Source organism: Trachinotus anak, unplaced genomic scaffold, assembly GCF_046630095.1.
Source record: "Trachinotus anak isolate AG129_WGS33_773 ecotype Australia unplaced genomic scaffold, CSIRO_AGI_Tana_v1 ptg000009l, whole genome shotgun sequence".
Lineage (NCBI taxonomy): Eukaryota > Metazoa > Chordata > Actinopteri > Carangiformes > Carangidae > Trachinotus > Trachinotus anak.
Window position 1 is genome coordinate 5,465,356 of NW_027273860.1, and position 19,743 is coordinate 5,485,098.

The following is a 19,743-nucleotide window of genomic DNA, read 5'->3' on the forward strand; positions in this document are numbered from 1 at the left end:
ATACAAGCCTTTGTCAAACAATCAATCCAAACATGCTACAAGCTGTATCGTCTAAAATGAGCAAACACACAACGGCATGACAGTTTTATGAGAACAATGTGAACATGGGAGGTGGATTAAAAGAACTGCAGCCACAGATTCAGAGGCTCGTCAATATTATCAATATTACTGCTGATTTGATGAGTATGATGATTAAGTGCTAGTTGATCAAAGGACATTTTACAAAAAAATACCCATGTAACATGTTTCACATGAGAATCGTCCAAATACATGTTCATTAACATGTGATGTCATACATTTCACATGAATATATATATATTTCCAATTGAATTTGAACATGTAAAATGTCCACTGTGTGCTTATATCTAATCATTTTACACGTGACATAGTTTTCCACATTTATTTCACATTAGACAAATTCATATGTTTTTGTAATAATAAATAAAATTAAATAATGCATTTGCTCGCTCATTCCAGCTCCTGAAATGTGAGAAATTGCTAATTTGTATCATTGTAAATTGAATATCTTTTGGTTTAGGACTGATGTTCATTAAAAAAAAAAAAAAGATGGGGAAGGAATTATAAGACATAATTTTTTACTGCTACTAATTGTTTTTCCAAAAATGCAGTATAACAAATATTGGTACCATAATGGATTTATTGGGTTTTGTTAACATTGTCCTGTGAGGATATAGGACATGGGAATGTTGTTTGTATGTCAGGTCTGCAGTGGCCTGTATAAGCGCTGTTTCACCCTGTGTTTGACCCCCTGGGCTCACAGATCAATGGCCCGGCCAACTAAATCCCCCCACCCCACTCTCTCTCTCTCTCTGTCTGTCGACTGGCCTTGATCCTCATTTCTGCTCCAGCCCCACTCCCCACTTCTCCTTTTCTCTTTCATCCCTGCTTTTCGACTGATCCTGCTCCCTACCTCTCACCCCTAACCATCCCGCGACCTCTTCCTCTTATCTCCTCATCGCCTGTAAAGTGATTCCCCGTTCATCTCCCAAAACCCCTCACCCCCGTCTCCTCTGCTTCCTTCCATCCCACTGAACCCTCGCTCGCTCCCGCCTACCCCCACACCTCTTTATCCCCTTTCCCATCATCTCCCTCTCCTCTCTGATCCATGTCAGCCGAGCCCCGGGGCTCTCCAGGCACCCACAGCAGGGGTTACCCCTCTGAAGGATGTTGGTGGCAGTGGGAGTGAAGTGTCTGTGGGGATAAAGGCTAAACCATATTATATTATGAATATCGTAATTAACCCCCCCCATCTGCATGCTTTGGATTTATCCATTCTGATCCCTCTGTAACTAACCCGTTCCTTCCATTTATATCTTCCCCAGCTTTTGCTTCTTCTTTATTTCAAAATGAAATGTGAAATAAAAGCATCTCCAGCTCCATTTCTCCTGCACCACCTCCCTGCCTGACTCAGCCTCTACTCAACACAGGGAGTTGTTTAAAAATCAGCTGAGTTTGTAACACACAGCTAGGCTCAAAAAAGTTCCGGCTCACTTGCTAACAAACATTCCCTGGGGCCAATAAAAAAATAAATAAATACTGTGTTCTCAGTGAAAATGAACACAAGGTAAAAACTAAATGTGTTATAAAATAAAAAACTGCGTGCTTAGGCATTGTGACATGCTATGACTTGACATGAAAGGGAACAATCAGCTTCCACAGTGGCCCAGAGCGTCATCTAAGATGAAAAAGATTGACTTGAGGAAATAACCTGAAGCATATAAAGAGCAGAAGATGAACATGCTGTAATCTAGTACATCAATCTACTGTAATGTGATTTCAGCTCAGAGCTCTTAAAGAATTGACATCTACTGTATAAGATCTATTATGCCAGAGACTGACTGAGACGAACCAGTTAAGACTTAATGTATTTAAATTGAGCATTTAGATGTTATGATTAAAAAGTAATACTGAGTTTACTCCAAAAACTGAGGTAAGCAAGGTTACAAACTGTGTGCAAAAATACAGACCCCATCAGACCTCTTAATTGTCACAGTGGACCCCGAGAAAATAAAGGTAATTCTCTTCTGTTTATTTATAATGTAATGTTTATTCGCACTCTGAAATGTACAAAGGTGATCTGCACAGAAAACTTGAGACAGTCAGGCAGCTAATGTGTGTATATATATATATATATATATATATATAAAACTTGCTTGTTCGAGTGCAAAATGTGCAAACTATAAATATAAGATGGTTCATATATTTAACCCTGCAGTTCTGCTTTTGAAAAGCCTCATCTGAGTCTTTAAAGTCCACAATCATAAGCCAGTCTCATATGCTTAAATCATAATTATAATATATAAAAAAAGTTAAAAGCTACTTGGAAGAAGCCCACTGAGCCCAGCATTTGATCTGAACATTTTTCCAACTGGTAACTAATGTAATGTGATTACATTTTTTTTGTTTTTTTATTTTTTTTTATGTCTTTATTAGAGAGACTGCAGTGGAGAGATGACAGGAAATTACAGGCGAGAGAGATGTGGAATGACATGCAATAAAGGCCATAGGCGAAGCAGGGATTGTTGTAGGTCATGGTGAGCGCCGTGACCCCTTGGCCGCCTCAGAACTTCTAATTATTTCTAATTAGATTTAAAATGGACGAAGGCTGAAGGAGCAGAATTGCAGACAGTAGCTGAGGCTGGCGGCGCAAATTTGAAAAAGTGGCAAAGGCAGGTTGGACAATCTATATGCATTTGTGTGCATCACCACCCACCATCCAGGACTCCAGCTTTATACAAACAATGTTAGAACAAATTTCATTAGCGGGACTCTGCAGCGAGCATGTTTTCTAAAAATAGTGATACCTGCAGTGTGTGACGGTGTAATCTTTCCCACAGAAAGATATTAGATAATAACAGGCATCACACGGCGGGAACACACAGATGCCTGGTATTGAATTTAGACCTCAGCTGAGGATGGCAGAGACTGATGAGCTGAATAAGCACGGCCAACTTCCAGCCTGTATAATCAAATAATGATGCCACAGCAATATTAGCCGAAGCAGGGCGGGTATGGTCCGACTCTGAGGACAGCATCGGTTTGTTAAAGGGACGTTAGGTCAGTAACAGTGATGCAGAACGGCCAAAAACATCTGCCTGTTTGTTTTGTTGTTGCTCCACCTGCTTGACACAAATGAAGCCACTAAGAGTTTGGTTTTAAGTGATAGAAGAAGAAGTACGGAGGAGCTTCTGTGGGATGGAGCAAACATACATGAGCAGGAGAGAGAAGTTGGGTGAGAGCAGGGAAAATAAAAAAGTTATGGAATAATTTATGAGCCTCACAGTCAGCATAATAAGCTTTTTAGCTAATGAAGCGACTTCACTCACTCGTAACTCAAATTTGATAAAAGCGTCGCCCGCTTCCTGTGCGTGGAGAATTCTGGGGAACGGCCCTTGAGAGCCGTGTCCAAGGGTTTGAATGCTACAGTTGACTTAGGGCTTTTTGAAACATGCACTTTATATATCAGAGGCTTTTACAGATATTAATAACAGTGATTCGGGCCCTGTCAGAGACATGCTGGGTTTAGTGCGGCGGAGGAGAGGAAGAGGTGTGGAAGTGCTCTCAGCCGCTGAACTAAATGAGGAGATTAGAACTATCTGACACGGAGGGGGGCAGTGTGTTTGTGGAGATGCTTTTCTGACATTACTGAAACACATTTAGTGTTCAGGTTTAAGGTGGAGATGGAGTCCTGATTCCACTCCTATCCATCTAAATACGGGGGAAAAGTATCAAGTGCTTGTCTCGCTCTCCATTAAAAGTTGTGGAAGGTTCATTAACATCTGCATTGCAGATTTTAGACACTTTTATCTGTAAAATTAATTCTGCAGGATTATATTTTTAACTTTACCGTATCAGCAGGGGGCAACAGTGTTTGGCTCTGACCAGACTGATATTATGAGGCCAGTAATGACTCCATATCATCTGCTCACTTTTATGTTATTAGACTGATGCTACTTTGCTTAAAACCTTTTACCTTATTTAACTTAAAGTTTCTTGCATATGCTACCATTTGACTTTATTTGACTTTATTTAATCTTTTTTCTCCACATTGCGATTCTGCTATTGCTTCTTCTACTGTACTTGCTGCACGATTGCATGTCTGTTTTGGATGAAAAATACATTCTCCTTGCTCCTTGCTCTTCCTGCTTATTTTTTCCCCTTTTCTTTGTTTTAGTTAGGTTATGGGTTAAATACTCTAAATAAACTTAACTTGACTGGCTAAAAGTTAACTAAAGCATCACAGCTGGTTTACAGCCGATGTACATTTGAGCTTCAGACTTCATGTCCCAGTGTGTCACAAAGGAATCTCTGCATCTTTCTTTGTATCTGTATTAGGATTGAAACTAAGAATTCATTTATTGATATATTTGTATATCTTTTTAGATAACTAATTAACTGAGGTCTACAAGTTGTCAAAACTGGTTACAAATGGATATGATAAAGTTTCCAAAGCTCAGAGTAATTGTTTAAGGTCCTGTTGAGACAATGAAAAACAATCCAGGAGGACCGGTTTGAGATCAAAGTGTCTGATAAGCCCTTAAACGCAAAAACTATTTCACAACTGTGGGAACTTCAACCATTAGGCTTCCTACACTACAAGCATGCTTGTAAGTATTTGATTAGTCAGTGGGGTGTGTAGCTGGATGTTGTGTTATTGATTTTAAGGAAAAAGACGAGCCAGGTTCGGTTGTTTTGCCAGGTCCTGTGTTTCTTTGCCATCTGTGGCAGCACTGCATTGATCTCATTAAAATGAATAAGGTGCCTGTTTCTTCACATAGTGCTGTGATCTATTTGAACATGGTTTAACAGTCCACAGCCCAAAGATATTCATGTTACAATCATATAAAACATATCACATTTTAAAGCTTTTGGGGTCATCTGCTTTTCTCCTCTTATTTACCTGTGTGTGCGTTGCCTCTGGTTGAGTGACGCCGTGCGCCCCGGGCTGGGCTGCTGCCCGTGCTGGCTGCCCAGTCGGGCGGGGCTGGTCATGTAGTCGTTGGGCACCGTGGGCGGCTTCACGGGCTCCAGGGTCTTGTAGGGCGTGTTGCGTCTGCAGCCGGCCGAAGATGGAAAACGAAAAGCAAATGATGATGAAGCAAAGACAAATATTATCATAATTCAGTGCAAATCCCACCATCAGAACTATGAGCCAGTGTTCACTGGAGTGTTGTAAATCCTATCAGCTGGATGCTGTGAGCCTCGGCTGGATGTGAGTACATCAGTTTACTCTAGGAATTAATATCCGATGAGCGTCGCCGACTGCTGCTGTGCATCAGATGATGACTGGCTTCATCAGGGTGTGACACCTGTCTCACACTAACAGATAAAAGTTCCCAGACTTTTCTTTTTTCCTGGATTCCTTTTCTCTAGCATCAGTTTTGTCTTTTCCAACGTGTATATGAGGCAAAACCACAAAGACACATCCACCACGACCACACCTGAGTTAAAAAATAATGTCCTGCAGCTTCTTCAGGCTCAGTGGGATGTGTTTGCTCCCTTTGCTATTTCATGTTACTCTTCACCTCACATTTATTTAGTAAAAAGAGCACACATACCAAAAAAATAAAACAATAAATAAATAAATGTACTTTTACTGCATGCTCTTTCATCGCCCTCATAAGGGCCTCATGGTTTTTTCATTCAGAGTTTGATAATTAGAGGATTAGTTTTTCCTTTCATGGCAACCAAAATGGAAATCTTACCCGAGCGTGCCACGCCCTGACATGGGAGGACTCGGCGGCTTCTGCGTTGGCGGATTGGTCCTCGATAGTGTCCCTCCTCTGATTGACTGATTGTTTCCATGTTGCTGTGGTTGGGAGAAAAAAAAAAAGATCCTTATTTAACAGACAAATGACTTCAGACATGACATGTGGTTACTACGTGTGTGCGATGAAAATCTAATGTTATAGGCTGCCCAGATGACACCTCCCTAACAGCAGAGGTGTATATTTCAGTAGGTAATTCTTGATGGGTTATGTAATGCCACCCCAGATTGTGTTTTACTGTTGTTTCATTAAGCTTTCTTGCAAAACAGTTGTGTCCTAACAAGCATGTAACTACAAAATAAGTTAAGGTTTGACAGGAATCTGGATTTGCACTATTGCAAATTCCAGGATATTTGTACAATATGAGCTGTCTGGGAAGCCTATAAAGATTTTAAATAAACTACAGAACAGTTATGGACAACGACATGACATGTAAATTAAATGACAACATGTACACGGTTGGTAAACTGACAGGGAGCGTGTTACAGATCCTTCGACTGTGTGTTCTTGACTAAAAGGACTACAAGTCGGTTAATGGGAAATAAGAAGGGAAATGACAACAATCATCACATGTATGGGGGGGTTCGCTGTGAAAGGGAGTTTGACAAATCTATCAATAATATATTATAGCAGAATGGGTCATGTGACAAAGCAGACTTACCTTGGCTTTTAACCACTTAGTGTGGGCAAAGGAGGGGGGGGGGGAGACAAGAAGAGGGCATGTCAAAATAGCCATGTCTGAATGTATCAGCAGAAGTCAAAGTACGAGCGAGCAAGAGAGAAATGATCCCTCATTGTATTTACACTGAGTAAACATTTAGAAAAGACCTGGGCAGGTCAGCAGTTACACTACCAGAGGAAGAAAAAAAAACAACGCTGTGGCTCCTCCTGACTGTTGCTCTCATTTCTCAGACCTACAGAACCACACCCAGGCTGAAAGGAAATCTCTGGGATCTGATGGTTTAGAGCTATTGTGCAGAAGGGAAACCAGTTTTATCTCAACAGGGTGTCTGAGACTGCCTCTCATTAGGAATTTTACCTTTGTGCATCAAGAAAGCTGTCTCTCAAACATGCACTGTAAATCTACTGAGAACATGTCTGCTCATTTGATTCTGTTTCTTCTACATAGCTAAGTTTGGACTCAAAATAATTTCAAATTATCTTATTCCTGGCAGCGATGAAAAGCACCCTTGTACTTGTGTGGGCTGATGTCAAAGAGAATATAGAGCCAACGTAGCAGCGGGGTTGATCTGCCGTTTGACAACTGCAGAGTCAAGTGGCTCATCTATAATGCAGCGTCCCCAGTGGCCTTTGCAGAAAGCACCGTGGCATCACAAGACCACGAGAGAAGGAGAGAGAGTGAAACCAAAAGCTAAATGTACGGCATAGGTCAGTGTGAAGTGTCCTCTGCCCCTTTAAAAAACAGAAAACACCTTCAGTGCAGCTGTGAATGGTAAATTTCACGTTCAAATTTCACTCTCCACGGGTTATCACAGCTAGACGAGATTCAATTTACAATCTAGGTCATACTGGAAATGTCAAGTCCTGCTGCAGCTTTCCCTTATCTTCCTCGCAACTGCCGTATCTCTGTTTTGCTCCACAAACCAGACCGTCGGCGTGAAAATGCTTCAGTAACCTCCAAGTTGAATTATAGACAGACAGGTTATTATCAAGTCCAAAAAGGCTCTGCATGTGGAGCAAGGGTAAAAATCCAGGGCGCTGCAGCCTGACAGAGCTGGGTGAGTCTGTCGGGCTAATGTGTGCTTCTGTATAAAGGAGACAAACACTTCCTGAGGTCTGGGCAGTCGTCAATGATACATCCCAAAAAAAAAACAGCTGAAAAAATATGGCAAACACATAGGGACTAGCTATTCTAGTTTTGTGTTTGAAAGCTTCAAGAAACTCAAAATTAAGAATTTCAGACTTGGAAATTTACTCGTGACCTTGTCATTAACTCAGAAATTATGTGCAACTGACATGTTCTTTAATTAGCTAGTTAGAATTTCATTTATAATCCTGAAGATTTTCATGAAATCAAACCCTGTTTTGGCGTTTTTTCCAGCAACAGCATTTACATTCTTCTTTATTGCTGCCAACATAGGTACTGCGGATTCAAAGCAAATGATGCAGCATTTAATCAAGTGCTTTTAATTTTATGTCAGCCTCATGTCTCACGGTTCACTCTCTTTACACTGTATCAGAACAAACTGAACATTTCCTATTGCTGTAGGATTAAAATAAACTTGCGATCACCAGTAATCTTGTGCGTCCCCAAATGAACCAAAACTGAAGATTTAAGGAAATGGTGTCTTGCTGACCTCTAAACAGCGTACACAAAAATAGAAAAAGCTGTCATTTTTTTGTCGAATCAAGTGAGAAAAGTATCAAAATCCCCCCCAAGAAGCCCAAACTATTCCTGTAAGTTAATCTTGCAAACTCATAATTGACAGAATGCAAAATATCCAAGGATTGCTATCTAACTTCAGACATCTGACATCATCATTCCTGGATCCCTGAAAGCCCCGCTGACTAGATTAAGCATCAGCTGACTGGAAGAATAAATCTCATCTTTCGTATTAATGTTAAAAAGCATCATGTCACTGTCAGTGCGCCTTGAGAGGAAGGAACACTCTGATCTGTCAGCTGTGAGTTTCCAGATGTGGCTGGCTGATTTATTGATATAATGTGTTCAGAGAAGAATCAGATTATCTACTAGATGAATTTTACCTTCTTTTCTCTCAGTTTCTCTCAGTTCCTCTTTTTTTCCTCTCTCTGTCAGATCTGAGAACAGCGTCTATTAAATAATGCATATGAGGGCTACATGATGTTTCTTCTCTCTATTACAGCTCACACTTTGGTGTTTAACCATACAAACACTGTGTGAGGCTATAAAACCACTTCAACATGTAGGCCAATGCAAACAGGCAGTGACTTTCACAGTCAGCTGGAGCCAATAAACATGATTTAAACTCCCATTAATGTATTGATTCTGGTCAGTAAGTAAACCATGGCTATAGGTATTCTATACAAGCCGGGCATCTGACAGGAGCCATCACAGGATACTGTATGATTACTATGGAGTACTGATGTGTAATATTGATTGGCTCTGTGACATGCATAGGAGAGAGGAGGATGAGTGATGTAGGACTGCTGTAGGAGCATATGTGTGGGGGTGTGTATGCGTGTTTCCCCATCACTTTGACTAACTAAATGCAGCACGTCTAAAGACATTTGAAAAGGAGAAAATCCTCTGGGATCAGGCCCAGAGTGATACCTAATGTTCTTAAAATAGACGCATCAAACGGTCGCAAAACAGCCACGAAGCGTGGTGGTTTCATTAATTTGTGCGACCACATATGGGTAGCCTAATTTTGAGCAGCTCTTATGTAATCTGACACAAGTCAGGATTCTGGATGATTTTCTTTTGTCCCCGTGATTCTGCAAAATCTATGTAATATTCAAAAATATGAATATTATTGAATTGTACATTCATCATTCTTGACCTTGGAAACACTATTTGACAACAATCTCACCTAAGAGTCCATTAAGCAGTTGTTCTGGAGCTTTTGGTCATAGTGTATGATGGTCGTCATATTGATCTACAACTTGTCTTGAGCACTTTTAAAGGAAAAAAATCTATTAAGTGCTTAGAGAAAAAAAAAATACAAATACTGCATCGACTACAAGTCCATGATAACTGGGTAAACACCACCTGCAGATGAAGATAAGTTGACATGGTCGAAAACTCCAGAGAAGCTACTAAATGAACCTGGAGGTGAGATTGTTGAACATAATCTGTTGATTTAATAAACATGTCCATCTATAAATGCAAATGAAATGAACTTTTTCATGGTTGCGACCTTATGCTTTGTTGCTTTGTAGCTGTTATGTGGATTTAGGAAGATATCAGGCTACCCCTTATCTCCAATCTTTAAGCTAGGCTAAGCTAATAGCCTCCCGGCTCCAGCTTCTTTTTTAGCATAGAAACATGGGAGTGGTAGTGTTTTTCTCCTCTCACTAACGAATTTAATTGTTGTAATATGACTCTTGCTTTAATTGGTTGCCTGAATTGGTTATTATATGTAATAAACCAACATCTTCAAAGAGCTTGAAGTACATCATTTTCATAGTGATATGTGAAAGCCTGGTTTCTTTGGTGGGAAACACACTCAATTAAAATGCTTCACTCCACATTAGCCATTGCCCCCTTTCACCATGACGGAGGGGTCTAATATAATTTCCTACACAATAAATTCAGAGTGACACAATGGCTTTTATCCTGCCTTATCAATGCCTGTAACACTATGTGATGGTAATGGCGGGCCTCTAATCCAATCAGTCTGACAGCTGCAATTGATTGGCTGATTGATGGGCCAGAGGAAGCTCAAGGGAGAGGATGGAGATCGCAAAAATGCCTGCGGCCGTCAGGAAATGATGTCATTACCACCACTGTCAGGACGACCCAGTGACCCCTGAAGCGAGCCCTAATGGCAGAGAGGAGGGAAAAACATCACTCCTGGATCATCAGAGTATATCACATCATAATCAGCTTTTTTTTTACTGCCTTTCAGGCAGTGATGTGAAAATAAACTACAAATCTAATTGTAACTCTGCAAAGGTTTAGAGAAACTCAAGAAGGAGATTACGAGAGTGGTCGGGGCCTAAGTGCCTTTAAAAATGTCTCACAAATTTCTCTCCACTCACCATTTTCACAACGCTCTAAGAATAGAGCCGTTTTCTGAAAGCTACATGATGTAATCGCTTTTTTAGTTCATCTCAACCCCCAGCCCATTCCCACCAACCCACGCTGAAACATATTCCTGTAGGGTCAGAAGGGGTGCTTACTGAAGATGAAAGCGAAAGCACAAGAGATAGAGTATGAGCGGGAAAACGAGTCAAAGTGGGAGAGAAAAGAGAAGGAGGGAGATAGGAATACCTCTGGCAAGAAAGAAAAGGAGGGGGAGGGGAAGTAAATTAGATACAGTGCAACAAGAAAGTGGAAGAACAAGGGCAGAGATGAACTGATGGATTGAGTGAAGACCAGAGAATAGAGAACAGAAACAGAGAATCAGAAGGAATCTACTCACCTTCACACCGTGGCCGACATCGTCCAGTACAGTGTAGTCAATTGGCTTCCTGATGTACCTTACTGGCCGCTCCATATTAGCTGGCGCTATGATCTTATGGGTCCTTGACGTGTTCTTGTTGGTGGTCAGGATGCCGATCTCCCGCCTGGCTACCTTCTCTTTATGGATGTCCACCGTCTGTAAATGACAGAATGAGAACAGAAGAGGGCATGTGATCGATGCCACAGTGGAAACACAGAGATGTCCAGTACAACAGGGACCCCTGGGACTGAATGAACTCGTCATACAGCAGCTTAAGAAGGTTTAATTAAATCATGAGGTTGCGCTTTTCATCACTGGTGTCTTAATCTTTTTACAACCTCCAGTGCACACTAATAAAATCGATTGCGGTACAAACCAGATCCTGGACGGAATAATGACCGAGGCATGTTTATCTGAACGTTTCTGAAATCAAAAATGTAATTGGTAGGAATGAGTTTCCTGGCCCCAAAATCTAAATGGAACAATTCAAGTCAGCAACTACTGATGAGGAAAAAAAATAAAAAATAAAAATAAATAAATATATATATATATATATATATAAAATCATGAAAACAAAGTGTAAAATTTAAAGTGACGTTAATAACCCTTTTTCAGAATATAAAAATTAAGTTTACTGTGTACATACTCAATCACAGATTTCTATTATCAGAAAAGTACCTCTTTCGTCTTCCTTTTTCAAAATGTAAGGGACAACTTCTGATGCATTATTTATGCTTCTGGAGACCAAGAGCGATTTCCTACTGAAATTGCACCAATGTTTGATTAATTACCCAGCCCCCTTTAAAAAATTCCTTTAGAATCACTTTAAAGCTGTTTAAGAAACTTCGCACACAGTTGGCTTCAAATGACAAAAATAACTTCTTGACTAACTGAATTCAGAAATTATATTACTCTTATTTTGATCAACCAGATACTGGATGCCTGCAGACAGTCTTTGATCAAAAAGAATACTACATCCTGGGACTGGTTAATTAATGGATCTGAAGTTTCTGATTTTGGATTTCTAAAAATATTTGATTACCACCATTTAGGAGAGCTAATTTTTAAAGTTTCATGCGTCTCCTGATTTGAGCAAAGTCTTCTTTGCGGGAACATCTTGTACCATTTATTTCATTCCCAGATTATCCAGGGCTGCAACTAACTGTATCCCAAGCTATACGTTTTGAGGCCAATATTGATATTTGAAAGTTTAAATTAGTTTTCTTATATACAAACATCACAAATGAACCCAATTTTAGCTGAAAATGGTACAATTGTGACCGAGCTACTCAGTGAAGCAGGACATTTTACAGTTAAAAATCAGCTTGAGACTATTTCTAAATAACCTCAAAGCTAATTTGGAATCTCTGTACAGACATTTCTTGTTACTTATTGGCTGATATACTAATTATGTTTGATATAAGACTGGAATGATTAATCAATATCAAAATGGTTGACAGTTAATTTTCTGCCAATCGACTGGTTAATAGACTAATTCTTTCAGCTCTAAAGACATGATGGTCGTGACGGCCTCTACATATCGACCGTCACATACAAATCTTCTGCAGACCACTGCATTTACATCCCCCTGCTTTGCTTTCTCACTCCCACCCAGCCGGAGTGAGAGGAGCCCAGGAGCAGCTGCCCTTCCTCTGAGAGATGAAAGGCCGCAATGTCTGCTGAGGGCAGACCAGTAAAACGATGGTCTCTCACGGGGGGGAAGGAGTCAGCGACCAGCACCAACAGAGGATTCCTTTCATGCCACGGAGCTCTGGAGCTGGACTGAGCTCTGTCTCTTTATGCTGCACTGTTCCACTGTATGGCCGACTTAGCCTTCAAGTATCACTCATCCCGGAGTCGAGGGAATGAACAACACTCTGGTTGGCTTACATGTAGTCAAGTACAGTGCAGTAAAGCTGCCATCTCTGGACAATATCAAGTCTAATTTTAAACTATAACATTAATGAGATACAGGCCCGAAAGCTGACAACTCTAGCATCTACAAAGAATGACGCAAAGCAGATTCTTACAGGACACACAAAGGGTGTAAGTGGGTGGATTGTTCAAAATTACAGAAAAAAGAGAAATCAATATTTCATAACAGGCAAAGTTGCTCATACATAATTGCTCCCACAGAGACTTCCCATACAAAAGGGAAACTTCCGTTCTATTCCAATGCCCTGTTGTGTCTGTTTGAATTAAGAGGGATGACAGAGCTTTGACTACAGTCATCTTTTTTAACCTGAGCTAGGCTGCCAGAACACGAGAGGCTCTTAGTATAAAACACTGAACTGCAGTGACAAAGTCTTCCCAGTGATGCGAACAAACCAATGCACAAATGTGAAATTTTAGCAGCACTTCAAACTCAACTGTGTAAGAGCTCCACAAGGATTGGTTCTGAGCTAATATGGCTCCAGTCCACAGTTTAGACATAATGCTCAAATTTCAAACAGTCATAAATCGTCATCATCTGGAAACAGCTGGGCTAAAATCTAATCAGTCTATTTGGCTTCCATTTGCAGAGCAGTGATGGGTTCAATGATTTGGCTCTCAGGGACCCTGATGGAAGGAGGACTCAAAGAGGAGATGGGTAGAGCTCAATCTTTCTAGGTCTGGTTTTCCCTTCTGAAGCAAACCTCATTTCACCTCACTATGACTCCAACATGACGACTTCTCTGGCTGGAATAAAGATCATTGTCAAATCATGAGCATGGAACATTGTTGTAAGATATTATGAGGAAGTGGGTGTTTACAGCCGAAAAGAGGAAAAGTTTCACTACAAACCACTGACAGAAACTCCTCCTAAACAAGAGAACTGTTGTTGAATTGTGGTAGCTAAACTGAGAAGGCATCTGGCCTTGGCTGAACATAGTCCCCTTATCAGAGTACAGCATGTGGACAAACATCATTGCAGCTGGCAAAGGGTGGAAGTGAGACGGCGATGTGGTGTGTGAGCTCATCTCCTTCCTTATGCCAAGAAGACGGGTCCTGTTGTAACAGCGTGAGCCAATGTTAGACAAGTGTTGACAGAAGGGTACATTCGAAACTGCCTTCTTCTGCAAACTTCCATTCAACGAGGGGTCGCAGCTTGTTGAGGGCGCTTCGCTAATCTGGTGACCAGTGTTCAGGGAGGATGAAATGGATCTGACAAAGATGCAAAGGTCTAAGTAGAAAGGCACATTCTGACTTGACCCCCTTTGACTGACCCCATAAAAGAAGTCCAACCTTAGCAATGGCTACTACTTCATACCCTGCCTCCCCCCGCCCCAACTGCTTCTATGACTTTTGAACTGGCATAAAAGGTGTTTACTTCATCCCGATGGTCCATCTGTTGGGTGGAAAGAGACTGAACTCTGAAATATATCTTGCCAAACTAAAAGGTGGATGACTCACATGTGTTTTCAACCACTGTCACCCATATGTTTGAGGTCTGCAGCAGTTTTCCCAGAACACTGAACAGCTTTGGCTCTGGTGTTTGGCTTCTCCATCAGCTACAGGCTTTTAGGATTTACAGACCTCCTCTTCTTTCTGCCTTCTCATGTTTGAACTCTCATCTTCAACTGATCCCTGCACTCAATTATTTTTTTGCATCCTGTTAGTTTTGTGTCTTCTGTATCCCTCCAGTTCCAATTCTCCCCACACCCACAGAAGAGTCATCCACCTATAAGACTAGACTGAGGATCTAGGTCATACATTGGAACTGCTGCCAACACCATCATCGTCATCCACCATGTTGTAGCCAGACAGAAAAAAAAGTCCAGTCACAGAGATCATTTTGAACTTGGAGATTTCTTCCCATTTTGGTATACGGGTGAGTCAGCACAGTGGTTGCCACGATGAGAGATTCATGTTGTGTTGTTAGTAGCAACAAGTGCCTAAATATTTGTGATTTATTTATTTCCTTTTTAATCCGGATTGTTGCCATTTTGGTTAAGACTGCACTTAAAAATGTTTGAACTTCAACGCCCAGGAATCCAAAGAAGTGACATCATGTCACTTGGCAAAACACTGACATGTTTACCACCCTGTGCAGTCTGTGACTGCTTTCTGGATACCAAAGACATGATGGCAAAAGATGTAGCCTTGTAAAATGCAGCTTCTCTGGACAGAATAAGTGCTGATTTGGAGACAGTCTGTGGATAAATCTGGTCTTGGGTTTCTATCTGTTGCCTGAATTTCTTTGGCAAAGAAAGTGATTCTCCACTGTTGGGGGTGGCACATTCCTCTGCCTAACAATTTATGACTCAGTTTGTTATTGTTTGCCTAAAGATTTTGCCAGGCAGAGGATGACATTTGTCTTGTCTTGCTGGAAAAAAACATTTCAGTGATAAGGGTCTAGAGGGGGCCATACTGACTGAAGTGAACATTTCAAGATCCTTCAGCTGGACCCTTTACAACCTAGGCTACTCAATGATAATGTTGATATAAAAGTAATGCTGCAATAGTAGAGTTAATTTTTTTTTTTATTGAAATGATTATCCTGTTATTTGTGACACTTGAGTGCTCACTGGCTTTGTGCATCTTTATTTATGACAATACTGGATTTTTATATGATTTATGCCTCAATGTGATTAAGTGCTTTGATTTGTTGGGTATTTGATTTGCTGGATTAACCAAACATAGACATTTCTGACTGGTGATTTAACAATCTCTCTATTGACTTTGCAGAGAATGTACATTATATATCAAGATATATTTTGATAGAGTGATATAAATAACTTACTGATGTACCATTGACAGAGGACTTATCTATATATCTATATCTATGTTATGTTTCTCTTGACTTGACTCTTGTCTTGAGACTTGTAAAAGATAAGAGACATCTAAATGGGAACATCCCTTGTTAAAATGCTGTGTAATATTTGTAACTGCTTGGTACTCTGAAGAAAAGTCTTATTGTCGTCCGTCATCTCAAGAGTCCTAATTAATGATGACTCTTCCTCCATTGTGTATTGTTGTGTGTGTGTGTGTGTGTGTGTGTGTGTGTGTGTGTTTGGTAAGCCTCAAGCTCTGACAAAAGTTTGTTTGACTGAAAGCTTAGACAATAAATTAGGTGCAAGAATGTGTGCTTTGATTTTGTACGCTGATTCTTTTTTTTTTTTGGCATCCAGCATCTTTTCAGACTTGTGGCAGTGCTGGGACTGGGATTCCTTCTGCAGTGATCCTCTTTGACCCAGACTCTCTCCCTCATACTGATTTACACTGCTCAGAGAAGGGGGTGGGGAGGCGGGTAGGGCAGGAGTGTTTGGGGAAACGGGTCACACATTGACAGAATGCGTCCACACAACATCAGCAAAACCTCTCAGTGCAGCGGCGCAGCCAATCGACGGGCCGAGGCTGGAATTTTGAAGGCTTACGCAAACCTAACTTGACATCTTCCCACCAGACAAACACTTTGGAGAGTGAGGTAAGTTGTGACCGAAAAGAAACAGGCTTTGATATGGAATTGAGACAGCCGGTTTCACTTCAGCACATGCTGGAGAGAGAAGAAAACAGCCTCTTCAGCACTCTGGCAGGCTGGCCGCTGGATGATATCCTCAATAAAATGCCAGCTACGCACAAACAAACAAAAGCTGCGCTGCATGTAGGGTAGGCGTAGTAGGGTTGGACTGAATGCTTACACACAACATGGGGGAAAAAAAAACCTATTACTAGACAAACACACCCTACATACCAATGTGTCTATGTGCATGTGTGGCAAGCCAGACCAGACAAATGTGCCAATGCTTAATGATAGAGCTCTACTGTAGATGATTACAAGACTTAAACAAAAATGTTTCAGCAAACTGGCAGCAAGACATCTTCATCATGCTCCTCTGGAAATACCACACACACCAAACACTGAAAAGTACTCATTTCACATGGTACGCTGTCCAGGAATATAAGGATCTCAGCTATTTTTATTCTAGTGTAGTATCACAAACCAGAACTGCACATGATTTTGAAAGACGACGTGGCAGAGGGTCTTATTAAAGGTCATTTCTGGCTCAGAGCTAAGATAAGCTCGTCTTTAGCGCAGTCCAAGTAATTGGACATCCTTGTTCTGTGGGATTACAAGGAGATAATAACTATGAAGCACATGTCTGTTAAACACATTTGAACCTCAGTTTCAGGATTAATATGCAAGAGGATTTATCACAATACTCCTAGAGCTGCTAACAGGTGAAGACGCCTTGATGAGGACATGAACATCTCGTTTTAAGAAGAGTTATTTTTCCCCGTCTCTTTTGAAAGCCCTGCTTCGTTCTCACTCTGTTCCCCATGTTCACCCCCGATGTAAACAATTTGTGATGCTCAGTGTGTTCCAGCAGTTGTTTCATGATGAAGTGCTTTAAGTGCTGAAGTGTGCTTTTTCTGCTGTACCCACTTTATGTCAACTTTCCCAGTCTGCTTCTGCTACTATTATTTCCTACATTTCCTGGAATAACTTTGCCCTGGTCCTAAAACCTGCTGCTTTTGCGGGACCTGGAAACATATGCCAATAAAACGCTTGACATGTGATCACTAAGCTGTATCATTAAGACATCTTGTGGCTTTGTTGCATCATTGTGGATTAAGGCTTCTCCTTGGTGGGGAAACTGGCATCTCTGCCTGTGGTTACATTGGACTGTATTTACTGGTCAATGGTAGAAAAAAAAATGAGGTGAACCTTTAGCAAAGTATTTTGTCTGAAACTAGCACCGCAAACTATTGTATAGACAGTTAGTGCCAATTGGGAATGAAACCAACAACAAAATATCTCACAAAACGTTCATGGATAATGTGGTGAATTTTTACTATGTGCCAAGTTTAGGGGAGTGGTCCTCAACTTTTTTGACTGGCAACCCTTTCAAATAAGGCAGTGGGTATGTTGCCAATGTTTTCCCCCTTCAGGAGTCATGTGTAGTCTTCATTTTCCATTTGAATATGGCCTCATATCGGGCTTGGTATTGAACTGAAATCCTTTTTGGATGCTAAACAAAATGCGTCTGAAGTACTGAGTTTCCAAAACTGTCAACAAAAGTGTGATTCACAGTCTTTTTTACTTATTTTCTGATCAAAAAGTTTCTGATTCAAATAATAATTTGACCAGTTTCTGAATGTATAACTGCATGTAGGCCACAGTCTTGTATGGATATCTTTGCTTTGCCAACATTAAAAAAGTACATAAACCGCCATGAAGCGGCCATTTTTTACACTTAGGTTATTGTAGTGACAGGACAGGCTAGCTGTTTCCCCGTGTCCAGACTTTGTGCTAAGCTACGCTAATAGGTTGCTGGCTATAGTCTTATATTTGACAGCTAATGATCTTCCATAAGAAATCTTTACATAAGAAACTCGTTCATATTAATTACAGCTAGATATTAATTTACTACTACAATTTACTATTTGCAATAATATTGAACCCCTAAATTTTATAAATTTTACAGGCTTGATTTTTCTTTTTTTTTTTTAATCATTAATAGTTAATTGTATAATTAGTATTTCACAAGACAAAAATAAGAAACAATTTTCTTGGGAAATGTTTTCTTCTTGTTGCTGTCAAACATCTCATGACCCCTCAGGTTGATCTTATGACACTGGGAAGCCCACCCCCCCAGAAACCACTGCTCCAGGGCACTTCTTCTGGATTGGGACAAATAAACTTCCTGTCACACGGCTTCTTGAGCTTCTCGGCTGCCTTAGCTGCTTGTTCTGACCGTGTCCAACACTCCCAGCTCCACGCTGAGCCAAAACGGCTGTTGAAGCAGAGCAAATGCCTCTCTGTCTGGCCTGTTTCTCAGCGTGATTACAGCCAGAACATCTGAAGCCCGTCATCTGTGGAGTCAAACAGTTGTCCAAAGGCCCTTCGATGGGGCTGTTAGTGCAACACAGAGCATGTCGGAGCTTCCATCTGCACTCGAAGCCAAAATGGGAGGTCAAACGCCCCGTGGGGAGTTCTCAGTCTGGCAGCTTCTTGTTAAACATCCCTCAAAAACCGGATTCCTTTTGGTAAATCTAACAACCCATGTGTGGTGTGGTGGAAGAAGCCAGAAGCGGAGGTTGTGAGGACTGGACAAAGAGTGAAACCCTGGAAAGATCGCCTCTCCCACTCTCCCAGCAGAGAAAAAAAAAGAAACACTATCAAAACCAGGCAGGACAGCGTGCCAAGGTCGCCGCTTTGTTTGCTAACACAGCACATATGGAAACACCTCGGCTGACTTTCACCAATCTAACTTTGGGCTGTGGCCAGAGCAGCATTCTGACTAAGCCTGAAGTTTACACAAGGAGATTTAGTACAATGGAGATAACAAACACCGAGATCTGACTCTCAGCTGCAGATTCTGTGAGGGAAAGTATTTCCTCATCAGCCATGTTTCAAGGGGCTGTCAAATAAATGCCTTCATTACTCTTAGACAAGAAGGATCTGCAGAACAGAGGTGTATTGATTAGATGAAAATTACAGAAGGTTGTTAAATGGGAAAGATTGTACTGGTAATGATGATGATGATGATGTTCTGCAGTTGGAAGGGGAAGGGGTGGGTGGGTGGGGGGAGGGAAGAGCAAGAGAGGAAGTAATCGCAGAGCAGAGGAGCTGATGATTCACTGAATAACATCAGTCACCAGTCATTTCACATCATCACTCACTCCAGTTGAAACTCTATTCATGCAGGACAGAGTCATGATGAAGTTGCATGCAACGCCACACTTGGTATTGAAGCCGTTGCGAATCACACAAGGAGCAAATGCAGTGACAGTCTTCTGGGGTGATCAATCAAATGGCGATTGACAGATAAATGGAGATCAATTTTGACAACTGATTCATTATTGGAATAATGTGTTTAGTAAAACTGACAGACACTCTCTGTTTCCAGCTTCTCACATAT

At 41.0% G+C, this 19,743-nt stretch overlaps 1 protein-coding gene across 12 annotated transcripts in view; it reads right to left on the bottom strand.

The window, feature by feature from the left end:
* Positions 1-19,743, bottom strand: part of abi1a (abl-interactor 1a) — a 49,365-nt gene that overhangs the window by 9,896 nt on the left and 19,726 nt on the right. For 6 of the 12 annotated variants that reach the window (XM_071484733.1, XM_071484729.1, XM_071484731.1 and 3 more), the window contains exons 3-6: positions 10,877-11,053; positions 6,451-6,465; positions 5,727-5,830; positions 4,922-5,074 (exon numbers count right to left, since the gene is read on the bottom strand). In XM_071484733.1, the coding sequence (XP_071340834.1) occupies positions 4,922-5,074; positions 5,727-5,830; positions 6,451-6,465; positions 10,877-11,053 (449 nt within the window). The remainder of the gene's footprint in view (positions 1-4,921; positions 5,075-5,726; positions 5,831-6,450; positions 6,466-10,876; positions 11,054-19,743) is intronic. The other 6 variants (XM_071484730.1, XM_071484734.1, XM_071484732.1 and 3 more) reach the window with 1 other exon arrangement.